This window comes from Mytilus edulis, chromosome 9 (assembly GCF_963676685.1).
Source record: "Mytilus edulis chromosome 9, xbMytEdul2.2, whole genome shotgun sequence".
NCBI classification, from domain to species: Eukaryota; Metazoa; Mollusca; class Bivalvia; order Mytilida; family Mytilidae; genus Mytilus; species Mytilus edulis.
Window position 1 is genome coordinate 17,937,041 of NC_092352.1, and position 15,881 is coordinate 17,952,921.

At 31.8% G+C, this 15,881-nt stretch overlaps 1 protein-coding gene across 9 annotated transcripts in view; it reads left to right on the forward strand.

The window, feature by feature from the left end:
- Positions 1 to 15,881, forward strand: part of LOC139487731 (cGMP-dependent protein kinase, isozyme 1-like) — an 83,596-nt gene extending 67,715 nt beyond the window's left edge. For 8 of the 9 annotated variants that reach the window (XM_071272771.1, XM_071272767.1, XM_071272770.1 and 5 more), the window contains 8 exons: positions 3,023 to 3,162; positions 4,662 to 4,751; positions 7,819 to 7,960; positions 8,198 to 8,361; positions 11,172 to 11,357; positions 11,856 to 11,922; positions 12,964 to 13,073; positions 13,720 to 15,881. In XM_071272771.1, coding sequence (XP_071128872.1) covers positions 3,023 to 3,162; positions 4,662 to 4,751; positions 7,819 to 7,960; positions 8,198 to 8,361; positions 11,172 to 11,357; positions 11,856 to 11,922; positions 12,964 to 13,059 — 885 coding nt within the window. In that variant the 3' untranslated portion in view covers positions 13,060 to 13,073; positions 13,720 to 15,881. The remainder of the gene's footprint in view (positions 1 to 3,022; positions 3,163 to 4,661; positions 4,752 to 7,818; positions 7,961 to 8,197; positions 8,362 to 11,171; positions 11,358 to 11,855; positions 11,923 to 12,963; positions 13,074 to 13,719) is intronic. The other variant, XR_011655872.1, reaches the window with a different exon arrangement.

Here is a 15,881-nt window from a genome sequence, read left to right on the forward strand (position 1 = left end):
TCAAAGTTTTGTAAACGGGAAATTTATAAAAATGACCACATTATTGATATTCATGTCAACACCGAAGTGTTGACTACTGGGCTGGTAATACCCTCGGGGACGAAACGTCCCCCAGCAGTGGCATCGACTAAAACCAACATTAAACGCATAGCAAGAGACCATAAACTTGTAAAAAAAACCGGTAGCACTCATTCGGGGTTTTAAACGATTCCCTTAGTTTTTGTTTGTTAACTGTATTTTGCTCTTCTCACGAGATTTGAACATCGGTAAACTACTTCCGTCTTATTGAAACGAAGAGTTTTCAGATTAATATTATACAACCTGCTTCTTCAGTTTCATTCAACGTTCGCCAACAGAAGCCATTATGATAGTCGTTAAAGATGTCTCAATTACTCGAATGTACCTCTATTCTTTTTCAGAAGTCCTCTATATCGCTTTGTGCGTAACATTTCCTTTTAACTCTTTGATTTTTGGTTGTTTACCTTGATTTATATCTACTTAAAGTTTATGAGATTTTAACAACAGTAAACTATTGTTTTCTTTAGTTTTGTCAACATATGTTCTGTCTTTTAATATCTCGGTTTGAATTAGTTTATTTTTACCAAGTATATAAAATCAGCGTATTGAGGATTCATGGAAGAAATAAAATCATGTTTTAATTTAAGAGCTACATTTCCATGAACTGTCGGATCTTTGATGACCATCTTCGCCGCTCTCTCTCTCTATGCTGCCCTGTGCGTTATTTCTTATATTCTTATATTCTTATATTGTGCTAATCTCTAAATACACATTCAAATTAATAGTTTATAGCGTTGTTATTCTAATGATTTGAAGTCAAAATTAGTTTCTTGTCTGCATGTGGGTTTTTTTCCGTATCTTAACTGAGGTAGAGCTGCGATAACCCTCTTCCACTAGTCAATGAATGTATTTGGTTTCATAAATTTATCCCTGGTATTTTCTCTTCGTACCTAATACAATGGAAAAATGTTATGTTTACTGGTACTATCCTTTGTATCTGGACTCGGGCTCGAAGAAGTTATATGCTCATTGATTTTACTCTTTCCGTTAATATCTATCCTCAGATCTTTGTTACATGGTATTTCTCCCAGGTAATTCTGCCAGTTTCCTGTGATTCATATTTCACTTTATATTACTTATGATTACATAATGCTCTTTACTTTGTGTATTACCGTCCAATGTTAGACATAGATTTTAGTACAGATTCTAATTGTGTATCAAACATCTTTTCCAAACTCATTTCAAAAACGCATTATGAGCTGTACATAATCATTTGTTTACTTTGCTCTTATTACTTTCTTTTCGTCATATATTGTTTTTAGTTACCTTTTTGGAGAAAAAAATGAAACAACACCTTATAAAAAATTGAGAACAACACGTTTAATCATTCTATGCGTCCGAAGCGCTTTTCTGGATTTACCTTCATCAGGAACGCTCAAAGCTAAACATTTAAAATCCAAAGATGTATAAGTACCGAACCCGTTGAAGAGCCATATGACAAAAATACCTAAAATAAATAGCCAAATTCATCTAAAGTCAACTTTGCCTGAGGGAGTTGAAACCTTAGTTTCTTAATAATTTCAAAATTTATAAACGGATAATTTTAGTAAAGTTTGTTAAATCATGTCAGTACCGAAGTACTGACTATTGAGCTGATGATACCATCGGGGACTGATAGTCCAACAGCAGAGGTCATGCCGCCAAAGCATTTAACTGGATTGACCTACACCAGGAACGTTAAAAGCTTTATATTTAAAACAAAAGGATTAAAAGAACATTAACTGTTGAAGGGCTATATGACCAACATGGACATATAATAATAGCCAATCCATCTTAGGTCATTTATGGGTCCGTAAAGGATTCCCTGGTTGTATCCGTATATGGAAATTGAGAGCAGTTAAATGTCACGATACCTATATTATCTGTCTTATGTTTGATAAACGTATCCTTCTTTTATTAACAACTATTACTTATATGTACTACGCAATAGAGTTAGCTGCCTGATCGACCAGGAACTTATTGAGATGTGATGTTCATATTACAACACGTTGCTAATGTTGTAATTATAGCATAATAACGATTAATTATACTAAGATAAGGTTTCATTGTCAGTCAGAGCTGTCATTTAATACCTCCAATTAAATATAGCATTCCTGTATATTTATTTTTGAATTAACATTGTCCCTATTGATTTCATATAAATAAGTATCAACCATTTTTCTAGATCGATCATCTAAGTGGATAACGAGTAATTGTTACTTAATGAAAATAACTTGAATTACATTTTTATATCACTTGTTCATTATATCGTTATCAATCAGTCTATACTAAACTTGTCCTTGTAATGCTTTCACATGATAATCCATCGTTTAGTTCTTTTTGATATTGATTGTCATGCTGCATGAAAATCCGATTAAACACAAACACGAAAAGGGTATAATGAACAAATCTGAAATGGTTGAAAAAAGTATCTGAAAAATAATCTACCACTCTTTAATCAATGATACATAGCAGACAACAGATACTGACTATATGTCAAAAGGGTGTTGAAAACTTAAAACAAAGAGGATTACACACGAACGATGAAGATAAAAGCAACATCTAAGATGGTATTCATCCATACAAGGATAATTATATTATGCATTTCAAGAATACCACTTTAATTTTAAGGGGATGTTGCCATTCGTCCGTTGGTGAAAATCTAATATTATGTTCTCCAGTCTTCAATGCAATTACCAGTTGAGGGTGCATCATTCTAAACGGATTTTCTGTAAATGTTATTTGCAATGAAACTACTTAACTACTCGACTGGTTTATTCTGAAAAGTTTTTATGATTCCGATGACCATGTAATAAACGAATTGTACCAAACTTGTGGACTTAAGTGTCTTCTGTGATTATTGGCGATGACTTAAGCTTTTTTTTACATTACCACACAATTAGAAAATAAATAGAATGATTAATCTTTGCTAAAAACATACAACCTTTGTGTATCTTTATTTTAGGTACAGTTAACAGCCGATCGGTCTAACACTTTTGCATTGAAATGTTTGAAAAAGAAACATATTGTAGATACCCGACAACAAGAACATATATATTCAGAGAAGAAAATTATGTCTGAAGCACGCTCACTCTTTATAGCAAGGTAAACAGTAATATAGTTCGTATTGAGATTGAATAAAACAATTACATGATGTTGTTTAATTATTAAGTACACAATGTTGATAGGTATTTTTTTGGGGGGAGAGGCAGTTTTCTTGTTAATAGATATAACAGCTTTATCAATGGTTAGATTTCTCACATTGGTCCATTATTTTAGGTTTTTGTCATTTTAAATCATTTTTTGTTGGTTGATTTGGTTGATGTTGTCTAATATTTGGGTTAGTTAATATTCATCAAAAGAGTCACGTACTTTCTTTTGAATTCATTGAAGTAAACTCCTTAATTGACTCAAACGATTTACTAATTATTATGAAGTCCTGTTCACGAATGTGACCTACCGAATTAAGACTATTTACAAGATTTGTAATAACATAACATAACACGACGGGTCCCACATTTGGAGCAGGATCTGCTTACCCTTCCGGAGCACCAGAGATCATCCCGAGTATTTGGTGTGGTTCGTGTTGCTCAGTCTTTAGTTTTCTATGCTGTGCCTTCTGTACTATTATTTGTCTGTTTGTCTTTTATATTCAATCTATGAGTTTGACTGTCCCTCCGGTATCTTTCGTATCAGATATTGTTGAGGGAGGACTGTATGCGTACATCAAGATGTCTTTTGTACTGTCTTAAATATGTGCCATCCACATCTGATTTTATTCATTTTGTCCTCCTTCGCTCTTTATATATGTAATTTTCTTCATGTCAAACTTGTTTCGACAGATGAGAATGTTGATTTCATAGATACTCTGTTCATTTCAAGAATGTCAAAATTCAGGATTGATTATCTGCTTTTGATTTACCGTCCGGTTTCACTTTTTTTTTGTGTTGCATGTGATTCCGTCAGTTTTATATCTTTGGAATAATTTTTCTTAATTAATCATTGAATCAGTAATGGAAGGATTCTTAACATATATCACCATTAGACAATATGAAAATCAGTTAATATATGGTTTTTGATAGCAAATGCATGTTTTTGAAAACGTATTATGCAACACATGACGTACCGTTCTGTAATGAAATACTAAATGTAGCTATTTTATTATTTGATGGCGTGCAGACACACACAATAAGAGAAACGCTTTGTCTAAAAAACGAAACTGTGCTTTAACTCCGCCACATTAATTATGTATGTGCCTGTCCCAAGTCAGGAGCCTGTAATTCAGTGGTTGTCGTTTGTTTATGTGTTACATATCTGTTTTTTGTTCATTTTTTGTACATAAATGAGGCCGTTAGTTTTCCCGTTTGAATTGTTTTACATTGTCATTTCGGGGCCTTTTATAGCTGACTATGCGAGATGGGCTTTGCTCATTGTTGAAGGCCGTACGGTGACCTATAATTGTTAATATCTGTGTCAGTTTGGTCTCTTGTGGAGAGTTGTCTCATTGGCAGTTATATCACATCTTCTTTTTTATATTTGTTTCGAGATATATTATTGAAATGTTTTTTGCGACAGTTATTGTCATAGAAATTATGTAATTACAGATTATATAAAACTTTTAAAGATGTTAAATATGTGTATATGCTGATGGAAGTATGCCTTGGTGGAGAATTATGGACAATACTCAGAGACAGGTAAATTTTAAAACTTAATACATGATATAGAGAATTTATTTACCTATTTAAAATAAGCCAATCAGAAATAAAGCAAAAGTTTAAAAGGTAAGGTTGAACTACAACGATAAAAGAAAGAAAAAACAACACCATGGAAAAAAAAACGCAATGACAAACAGATCAACCTTATAAACACTGTCATACAAATGAGAAGTAAAGCTAGCTATAAAACCAGGTTCAAGCCACCATTTTCTACATAAGAAAATTACTGTACCAAGTCAGGAATATGACAGGTGTTATCCATTCGTTTGATGTGTTTTGAGCTTTTGATTTTGCCATTTGATAAGGGACTTTCCGTTTTGAATTTTCCTCGGAGTTCAGTTTTATGTTACTTTTCATATTAGAAGCTATGACCCCATACCACATATGTGCATGATATTTTATATTATTAGAGGAGAAATGTAAAATGGTAGACTTTCAGTCAATATGATATTCCACAGGCATATGTGTTAATGTGCTGACGTTTTGGGGCATACCACCTAGTATAATATGTTTGCGTTGTTAATAGCTTATAATGAATAACGGTTTTCTATATTTGCGACTTGCAAATCGATGAATAACTAGATGTTTGATTGTTTGAAATATTACCTGAGGTTAACTAGGAGCTTAGCCTGTTGATTTTATCATTTTATCCGTATAAAATTGCAATTATAATTTGAGCCGGAAAGACATCATTCAGAACCTGTTTTATAAGTTGGATTTTTTACGAATAACCATCAGATATCCTGTAGCAGATATTGACACCTGATTCATTTGATATTTATAGAATAACTAATCTAAGAATTCAAATGGAGAAAAATATTCAACAAGACCGAACAACACATTAATTCACGAATGCGCGTAGCTCGTGTTGAATATTTTTCTCTATTTGAATTCTTTGATTAGTTATTCTTTTTATTACATTGGCAAATGGCTTTTTTAAAGAAATTGATGTAAAACATGTAAGGAACTGATATAGTTTTTTTTTTTTTGCATTTACCATTTGTTTCGATCCGCCGTTATTAACGTCTTGACAACCCCTATTGTTGTATGACGTCAGAGAGTGAAACAACAACGTTTATTTCACATGTGAAATTATCGGTTTTTATTTAACTGGGAAATCAATGTAATTCATTGCAACCAATGTAATAATAACTGACAACATATAACATATTTGAACTCAAACATATGTTAACTGTCATTCAAAATGTGACATATATGTTTAAGCCCGCCACTGAGTTGCCTAGGTATTTATATAGAGTTACCCACGTCCGTCCTTCTGTCATTTTGAAATCAAGAAGTTGTCCAGAAATTCAAATATTGTACGTATCCGGACTTTATTGTAACGCTTCAATATCATAAGCATATTTTCGGAACATAAGTTAATGATAATGACTCACGGGTTGAGTTCCAGATGATTCACATTTTGCTGTAATGCTATAGATGAGACCACATCTAGATTTTATGTTTGTGAAATGACATTTTTTTGGCTCCATTTATGGGCCCACTTATTGGCATTATGTTTTCTTGTCTGGGCGTCCGTTCGTCCGTCTGTTAGTCCGTTCGTATGTCCGTCTGTCCCGCTTCAGGTAAAAGTTTTTCGTTAAAGTTTTTGGTCAAGGTAGTTTTTGATGAAGTGGAAGTTCAGTTAACTTGACACTTAGTACACATGTTCCCTATAATATGATCTTTCTTATTTCAATGCCACATTAGATTTTTTGCCCCAATTTTACAGCCCACTGAACATAAAAACATGATAGTGCGAGTGGGGCATCCGTTTACTATGGACACATTCTTGTTGGATATCATTCATTTTAAAGTTCCACTTATAGAGCTTTCAATAATCATTTGTTCAAAAAAATGTTCTGATATATTTATATTTACACACTTTATGTGATTAAGATTTGTAAAACACTGATTTTTACTGCGTGCGTCGCACATTTCTGAATTAATCTTCTCCCAAAACACATAAAAAGTAAAATAACAAAAATACTTCAATGACAATTCTAAACGGAAAGTTAGCAAAATCAAGAGCGCAAACATATCAACGGTGTCATATTTCTTAATTGGAACATGCATTTTCTTATATAAAACATAGTGGTTTAAACCTTGGTTTTGAAGGTAGCTAAAACTCTCGCTTGTATGAAAGTCGTATAGAATAAGGGATAAATGTGCGGTAAAACGTTTTACTGCACTTTGGTAACTTCTACCTCTTTTCGCCTGAAGGATTTGCTATCAAAACGTGTTTGTGTGTGTGTGCTTTGTGTATTTAAGTTATCACATGTTTATATATGAAATTGTTGTATGGATTCAAGACAAATATCGGAATTTCTTGTTTAATACTTTAAGGAAAGTAATTGATGGAACAAATAGAATCGTTTGACTTTAACTTTTGACAAAAGTCAGTCTATGTGGCTTCTATCAGCAAATTATACTACTGACACACAGTTGTACATGTTGTTAACCAAATTATTGAAAAGAAATAAAGTCGAGAAATTTCAACCTGTACTATCTATCGATTATTCCAAACAACGAAAACATAATACAATGAATTATTAAGTAAATATATTTAACACAGCTATTTAAAATCGAAGCTTACAATACTGTCAATTTACTGCATCTTGAATATATTGTGTTCAATTGATTAAATCTGTATTTATTACTTTACTTTCATTTCTAGTTCTAAAAAAATAATTTTTAACAATAAAAAGTCATGTTCTATAAGTTCGGTTATTCACCTTGCTTCTCTAAGGTTGCGTAATGTTGTATAAGAGGATTTCTTGATAAGAAACCTAAATCCAATGCGTGTACAGGCCCTTGTGTGATTTACTTTGACCAGGAACGCTCAAACCAAACAATTTTTAACCAGGAATGTATTAAAATACATTGAAACGATGGAGTTTTATGACCAAAAGAGAAAAACAAGAATCGTTAATCAACTTTGCCTGATAATGATGGAACTTTGGTTTGTTAGTATTTTCTTTATAAGATCTGTATATCATTTGTGTTTTAAATCAATATGGTTTCAAAATCTTGAATTTTATTTCAGAGGTTGTTTTGATGAGATTACTGCTAGATTTTGCATTTCCTGCGTAATAGAAGCCTTTAGATATTTACATGACAGAGGAATAATTTATAGAGATCTGAAACCAGAAAATTTGTTGTTAGACAACCATGGATATGTCAAATTGGTAAGTATCGCCTGTCATATTGTTTTTTGTTGGTTTTGTTATGGCCTTCGGGAACATTAGTCGTTTGAGCTTACTGTGTAAACATCCTTAAATACAGTATTTCATTATTACTTTTATATTTGACCACGTTCAGCTTTTTGAACATATTTGCTATATGATACTGTCAAAATGTAAAGAATAAATATGTTAAAACTGAATGCAGTAAGAGCAATTTACGTTGGTGTTCTTTTATTTCAGGTAGATTTTGGGTTTGCCAAAAAGATTGGTCAAGGTCGGAAAACATGGACTTTCTGTGGTACGCCAGAATACGTAGCTCCAGAAATTATTTTGAACAGGGGGCATGATCGGGCTGCTGATTACTGGTCATTGGGTATTCTTATGTTTGAGCTGCTCACTGGAAGGTATTATTGATAAATACTACTGTGTAATTGTGTGACTCTCCTGTAGAATTTTATCATATTAATAATTATGAACATAGTAATTTTCCCTTTTTTTCAACATTTAACTCAAAGAAATAAACCTAGTTATTCCAAGTGACATAAACAAATCCTTTATTATGATGTATATATATATATATATTTTAACATCACAACTAAATCTTAAATTCAATTACTACCGTTCTGTAAAAATTGATTATGAAATATTTTGTTCACAACGAATTGATCAGTTATCTCATATTATAACTTAAATCACAGCCTAGTAACTTTATTCTCTATGATCTATGAAATCTGTTAGGAAACCATGACATGTCATTTACACATGAATTGTAAACTTTCCAACTGTAGATTGATATAGAAGTGTACGTCGTTTTCATTATATAAACTAACAATGCATAGAAATACTTTCGAATTATCAAATGAAATATCACTGGTGTAGGGTTGAATTGTTTTCGACTCTTCAACCCTCCTTTTTGCGTCAACATCTTTGAAATTAATCACAGTTGGATTCGTTTAAGGAAAGTATACCAAGATATGTTTCAGTTATGTTTTATATCATTTGACAAATATATTAGGAATGGTTATTGTCCTTTTATGACTTCACATCGTCTTTGCTTCAGTCAATTCACAAATACTTTCCTATTCTTCGGCAGATTGTATATTCCGATACAATCGTCTCATATTGCTAATTTAAAAAGAATAAAATTCCCTTACTTCAAATATATCGTCTGTGGTTAGCCGCCTCCTGGAGTTTCTGTCAGAGAATTCTTAATTGGTTCATAAATAACCAGAATAAATATGTTGAATCAATATACATTAAGGACCGATCAATGACTTAATAAGATTTTCGAAGACATACGTTATTGTTAATATCAGTTGAATCTGTCACCTTGAAATGAAAGAAATTTCTTTGAATTTCCCAATATACCAGAACCAAATAAATTGCTGTCACCAAAATGATTTTGGATTTCCTTTAGGGAATTGGTATGATATTAAGGACTCTTTCAGAAATTTTTATACAATTATTCTGTTGGCTGTCTGTGCTGAGTTTCTCAAAGATTGTATTCTCTTTACAATCTGTCATTTTCGTTCTGGAAGAAAAATTGATACTTCGTTTCTATAACAGTTTGTCATTTTTCATTTGTAAGGATTGTGTCTAGCCAACTAATGAATGTAATATATTGTCCGTTATTTTTCCAATGATATCAATAATTCTCTTAAATCAGGTAAAATGTGTATCATTACTTGACTCGAGACATTAAACGTGACTTAAAATCCTTTGAAATCTTTGAAATCATGAGTGACTCTTCACAACGACAACACATCCACACTTGGAATAGTTATATTATATAGGTCATCGTTATTTTGGAGTTAAGTGTTTTCCAGTACGGATAACAATTGTATGTACTTTTATGTATGTTCTTTTATGTATGTTTTAGTTGGATACCCATAGGTTAATGCGCAAATTGGTAGGTCGACCCTTCCTGTGCATGAAGATTTTTGGAAAAATCATTTCAATCCCAGTTAATAAACAGACCAAGTTCATATTTTTATATAATTCATATATCTGTAAATAAAATATTTTATTTTAATATATGTGTTAATTTACGACTGTCATGTTGATGTTGGTTAACCAACATACAGAATGTTGTATTTCACCTTCTGCTTTTTTCTGTCTCTTTCTATAAGTTTTGATGAAAAATATTCATTGTAGAAAATAAATCATTTGTTGCTTTTAGAATTTTCATTTTTGATTTGATAACTTTAATGTATATATTGTCATTGCGATTAGCAGTTCTTAGGAAAATATCGGTTTTCCTAGAGTCAATATTGCCCAAGCTTTGGTTTCAGTGGTTTATGCTATAGTTAACGTTACGGTACAATTTGTTCTGCACCAAGTGCGCATTTCCTCGATTAATGCCTCTTCAATGATGCTCGATGCCGGAATATTCGAAAATCAAAACTTAAAAAATCATACTCATATCGGATTTACATTAATCTAGCATTTACAAATTTGGAGGTTTCAAATTTCTTTTTTTCGCATTCGTAGTGACGTAGTAGAAGCGTCTTCGCTTTTTGTTGTGAAAGTCTTGGATCTGTCTTGCTTAAATAGAAACTGGTATATGGTTACTTTCCGATGCGTACGCTGTAAATTGTTAGGTAGCACTATACAATATCAACGTGTCGGTCTGTTACAAAACTGTGTAAAATGGTGTCATTGTCCTGTATATATACGCGTAATAATCATAACTGGAATGTAAAGCAGTTATCAATCAACTGGGGGATGCATAAAAAATGTATGTGACTGTTAGATTCAAGTTAATCGTGTAGGTGATGGTAAAAAACAGATTTTCTTCCTTGTTTCTTAACTTTTTCAAGCAGAGACATTCGAATTTAAAGGGGTGTATGTGTATTTGTCCATTTAGGAGTTGATTGCATCTATATTTTCAATAATTTGTTAGGCTAAGGCTTAATCGAGGCATCAATTGATTGTCCTTACGCTTTCAATAGATATCCCTGCATATCATATCTATCCCCACTTTCAGTTGTGGAAATTGTTCTGGTGCTATACCTGGTGACAAGAAAAAATTAAATGTCCTGTTTGATTTTTTTTTATCTCTTCCAAAAATAATCGAACTTGTATCAGGTTAATTTCATTATATTTCCTTTCTGGTAGATGCTATAGTATTTTTACCAATGCATTATTTTCATTAAACTTATATTGAGGATGGGTGTTATATCGACTGATTTAACATTTTATCTTTTCGTTTTAGTCCTCCGTTTGCTGGGTCGGATCCAATGAAAACATACAACATAATTCTTAAAGGAATTGACGTTGTAGAATTTCCCAGAAGAGTTGGTAAAACAGCTACAATGTTGATAAAGAAGCTGTGTCGAGATAGTCCAGTTGAGCGATTAGGATACGGAAAAGGCAACATTAATGAGATTAAAAAGCACAAGTGAGTAATATAAAAACCATTTACGGTCTAGACACCATTTAGATGTTATCTTCGATATCTTTAACAAGTAGGATAAATTGTTCAACAAGACATTAACAAAAGCATTCTGAGAAATTTTCAAATATTTCAAAATGCAATTGATATTAATTATTTGATCTATAAAAACTTAAAAAGTGTCTTTTAATTATGTCTTTTAATTATTTTGTAATCTTTCGTGAAAACATTCAAAATGATGTTATTTTGCTGCTTTGATGAACTAATTTAGACTTCAATATATTTCTATTGCGTATAGGATTCCTTCATATGGTATTACATAATATATTACAACATGTACTTTTAACGTTGGCATGATGTGACCTTAATTCAGGCAATTATGATCTCATATCTGTGTTATAAAGCTTTTGCAAACTACAGAAGGCAACATAACGCCTTAAATGTTATAAGAACTGACAAATGAAATACAGCTGATAATTTTATTGATATCGTATTTTATTGTAGATGGTTTCAAGGATTTGATTGGGAAGGTCTACAAACTCGATCAATGGTTCCTCCAATTGTACCAAAGGTGAGATTAATGTAATTGTGTTCAATAAGCCACACTTAAAATATTTTGGTTTGCCCAAACCCTACCAAAAGGTAGATACAGTTGGTAGGTAGGTAGGCTTTTTCTCTTTTTTTTTTATTTTGACAAAGAGTAATTTAAGTGTCAGATGTTTCTAGTCATGCCGTTCTGATAAAAAAAACTTTTTCAAATCAAGACAATTTTGAGTAGGCAGCTATTTTCTTGGTAGGTAGGGCTACGGCAAACACACATATTCTTTGTTATTGCCTGAGCGTGCTGCTTCTAAACGAGTCAGTGTAGGAATAGCTCTAACCTTCTCCTTGGAAGTTGTAACTGCACTTTAGTTAATGAAAATCAGGGAACCTCAGTTAAAAAAAAATGAAAAATGTTTGACGAGTTTGAAGTGCATTTCTGGATTTGAAAGGTTTCAACTCATATTGAAATACTTTATTATATGTTTCTGTAGCTGTCCTGCTAGGACTATTTTTGGTTTAAATGCATATGAAATTTATATTTGTTTGCCCCTTTCTTGTCTCATGCGAATTTGATGGTTTTTAATGTATAAAACATGTCCAGTACGCGCTAAAGAAAGTATATTCCAATTGGAATCTGTTCGTCCTCATGGAAATACAGTTTTAGAAATGTTGAAAAGGTTATGATCCTTACGATAGCATACTTGATTTAGTGGATATAATGTGAATATGTAATCCAAACAAATGAAAATAGGGCGTCTCAGGGACTCTAAAAATTAATATTATGAACTTAACCATTTTAACGTATTGCACTTAATTATATTGGTAGATCATTCATATACATTATTGGAAGATTAACATCATTCATATGAGTTCAATAATCCCTTTCAATAACATTGACCAATAAATGCAATAAAAGATATCAGTTTAACACAGCAGCAAATAATTGTCTTTAAGGTAAAGACTGTATGTACACGAAGTAATAGTATAAAGGTTTTCATTTTATGTTCTAGTAGTTTTCTCCTCGCAAACTGAAATAAATCACTTCATGTGTTTAAATGCTTTATTTCAGATCAAAGGGGCAGCAGATTTTAGCAATTTTGACAACTATCCAAAAAATTCAGAGGTCCCACCAGACGAAACATCAGGATGGGATATAAACTTTTGAAAATCGTTAATACTGTAAGTAGCAACCAAGAATTATAAGTCTAAGTTATCAAATTGCCTTTTATGAACTAGCTGCGAGCAAAATTACAATTAACAAATTTGCAAAACATGTAATGCTGTCAAAACGTTGTGCTTGTAATATAAGTTGGCTTGATTAAATCTTGAATAAAAAAAAATTAAAAAAGTAATATCTGCATGAAATAGTTATCAAAGGTACCAGGATTATAATTTAGTGCGCCAGACGCGCGTTTCGTCTACATAACTCATTAGTGACGCTCATATCAAAATATTAATGAAGCCAAACAAGTACAAAGTTGAAGAGCATTGAGGATCCAAAATTCCAAAAAGTTGTGCCAAATACGGCTAAGGTAATCTATGCTTGGGATAAGAAAATCCTTAGTTTTTGGAAAAATTCAAAGTTTTGTAAACCGGAAATTCATAAAAATGACCACATCATTGATATTCATGTCAACACCGAAGTGTTGACTACTGGGCTGGTGATACCCTCGGGGACGAAACGTCCACCAGCAGTGGCATCGACCCAGTGGTGTAAATAGTTATCAAAGGTATCAGGATTATAATTTAGTACGCCAGACGCGTAAAATAGTCGATAGTGTGTCTTGTGTTATCCGTATTCTTTTTAAACTTCTTTTTTTTTTAGATTAACAGTCAGCAATCCTAGATGCCAAATTTGTTGTTGAATAAGAAGCTCAAGGACATGTTTATATATCAGGTCTTCTACAAGGACGAATTGTGAGAAGGCAGAGAAAAAGACAGCGACATTTTTAATGCCAGTACTTGCATATGCATTATTTGTGATATTATCTTCAGTTAAATGTATACATAAATTGATGGACCAAAATGACATGGCATATATTTTGTTGTGGATTAATGCATAGTGACATTTGAAGGTATTATACATGTACAAATTATTACATACCGTCTTAAATTCGAGACTAGACATTATCAACTGGACCTTGCATACCTCAGATTTTGTTTCATTTTTTATCATGATTTGATTTTGTTCCTTTTAGGAAGCATGAATTTTGTGCGATAGTGTTTATTTCTGAGAAATATTGTGCAGAATAGGTAACATATGCATTGAGTTATTCTAAAGAAAATTATCAGAAATCTATATTCAACTACAATTAGGTAATCTTTTTTTATGATATGAATGCAAAGAATGGCATAGTGCAACTATTTGTAACATTAACATTCATCATCTGGTAAATAATAGCACTTTCCTATCTGTCCAGTTTTTGAACATTCCTGTTGTATTCGATTTTGTTGGTTGATGACTCATTGTAAGTGCTTAACACAACTTTCAGAACATTTCAGATTTTGTTTAAAGAGAAAGTCTGAGTGCCCACAGAGAATCACTGAACTTTGGCAAGAAAACTGGCAATCATTGTCTATAACTGTCATTGTTGAACTTGCTTGCCACGAGCGGGGTTCGAACTTATCCTCCTTTGATGCTTGCTGGACTCACTGAAACATACTTATCCTTGAAAATATTCCATGAAGTGGTTATGTTCAGGATTGTGTTCTGTCGTGTCAAAAAAGAAGGCTACAAGAGATGTGTTTACACTTTACACGCAAGGTTTCAATAATGCGGTTGTACATAGTATTGTTTAATACTGCATTGTGTCAGATTATTATAATACAATCAATACTTCCTGAAAAACTTATTTTTGATTGATTTTATGGTGGGTTCTTTTTTAAATATTTTTACGTCAGTGAGATTTGTTTGCTTCGTATATTCTGTAATAAGAATATATTTTAGTAAACTTTTCCTCATTAATAATTAGATTCATAGTTTAAAATCTTGGAAACATTTGTTTTAAATAAATACTATCTTTTTATATAATCTTTTCCAAGCCTTTACAACTTGTTAAAAACAAAAAGATATGGGTTATATTTGAAGGATTTTTCATTATTTTATGAATTAAACCTAACTGATTGTCTTTGTGGAAAATATGGAAGTCCGTAACAGTAGAATTCAATTATATCAGTTAAACTTGCCCAAATGTCTCCTGTTAGCTATTACTTGGCGTCTGTTGTCTTCAAAATATATAATTTTCACTGAAACAATCTCCCTGAAGTATCTCTTGTCAAATTAGATCTTTCATCTGAACGACTAAGTATTGTCTATTTGATTCATTTATAGACTGTTCATTTATAATAATTTCTGGTGTAATTAATTTATTATTTTCGTAATTAGAGCAATGTATCAAAATGTAGTCATTCTCTCATATACAATAAGCTGCATCGTTTTGTTTTAATTTGATATTTAAAATGAACTGGTGCTATTTAATTGTATAAATTAATTCAAATTGTTCATTGAAATACTGTGTTGGTGCTGTATCGAGCTATATTTACCAAAGTTTCTTTGGGGTCTTCCGCGGTAGAATATGTGCAAAATATACGAACAATTATAGGCATTATATGGAAAATGAAAATATGAACATTGTTAATAACTGCCTGCTTTCTGTTAGCAGTAATGACATTCATTTGTATTATTGAAATTATGTCAAAATGTGTGTAAGAAATGTATATTTGCTCTTCATTTTCCTCATCTTTCATCAAAATTTCTTTTTCAATGTAATGTTTCTTTCATTTAGATACTGAGTTCAGGTAAAAATCTGGTTTTGTTTTACCTTGCCATTTAAACATATTTGTAATTATGTATTAGTAAGAAAAGCGTCAATGTTTTACATGTTGAAATGCATTTTTGTTATCAAGCATTGTGATGAAATATGTTGTGTTTTAATACTGGTTATCCAATGCAAATTGTTCAAAGAAATAAATATGTTTGGGATCTTA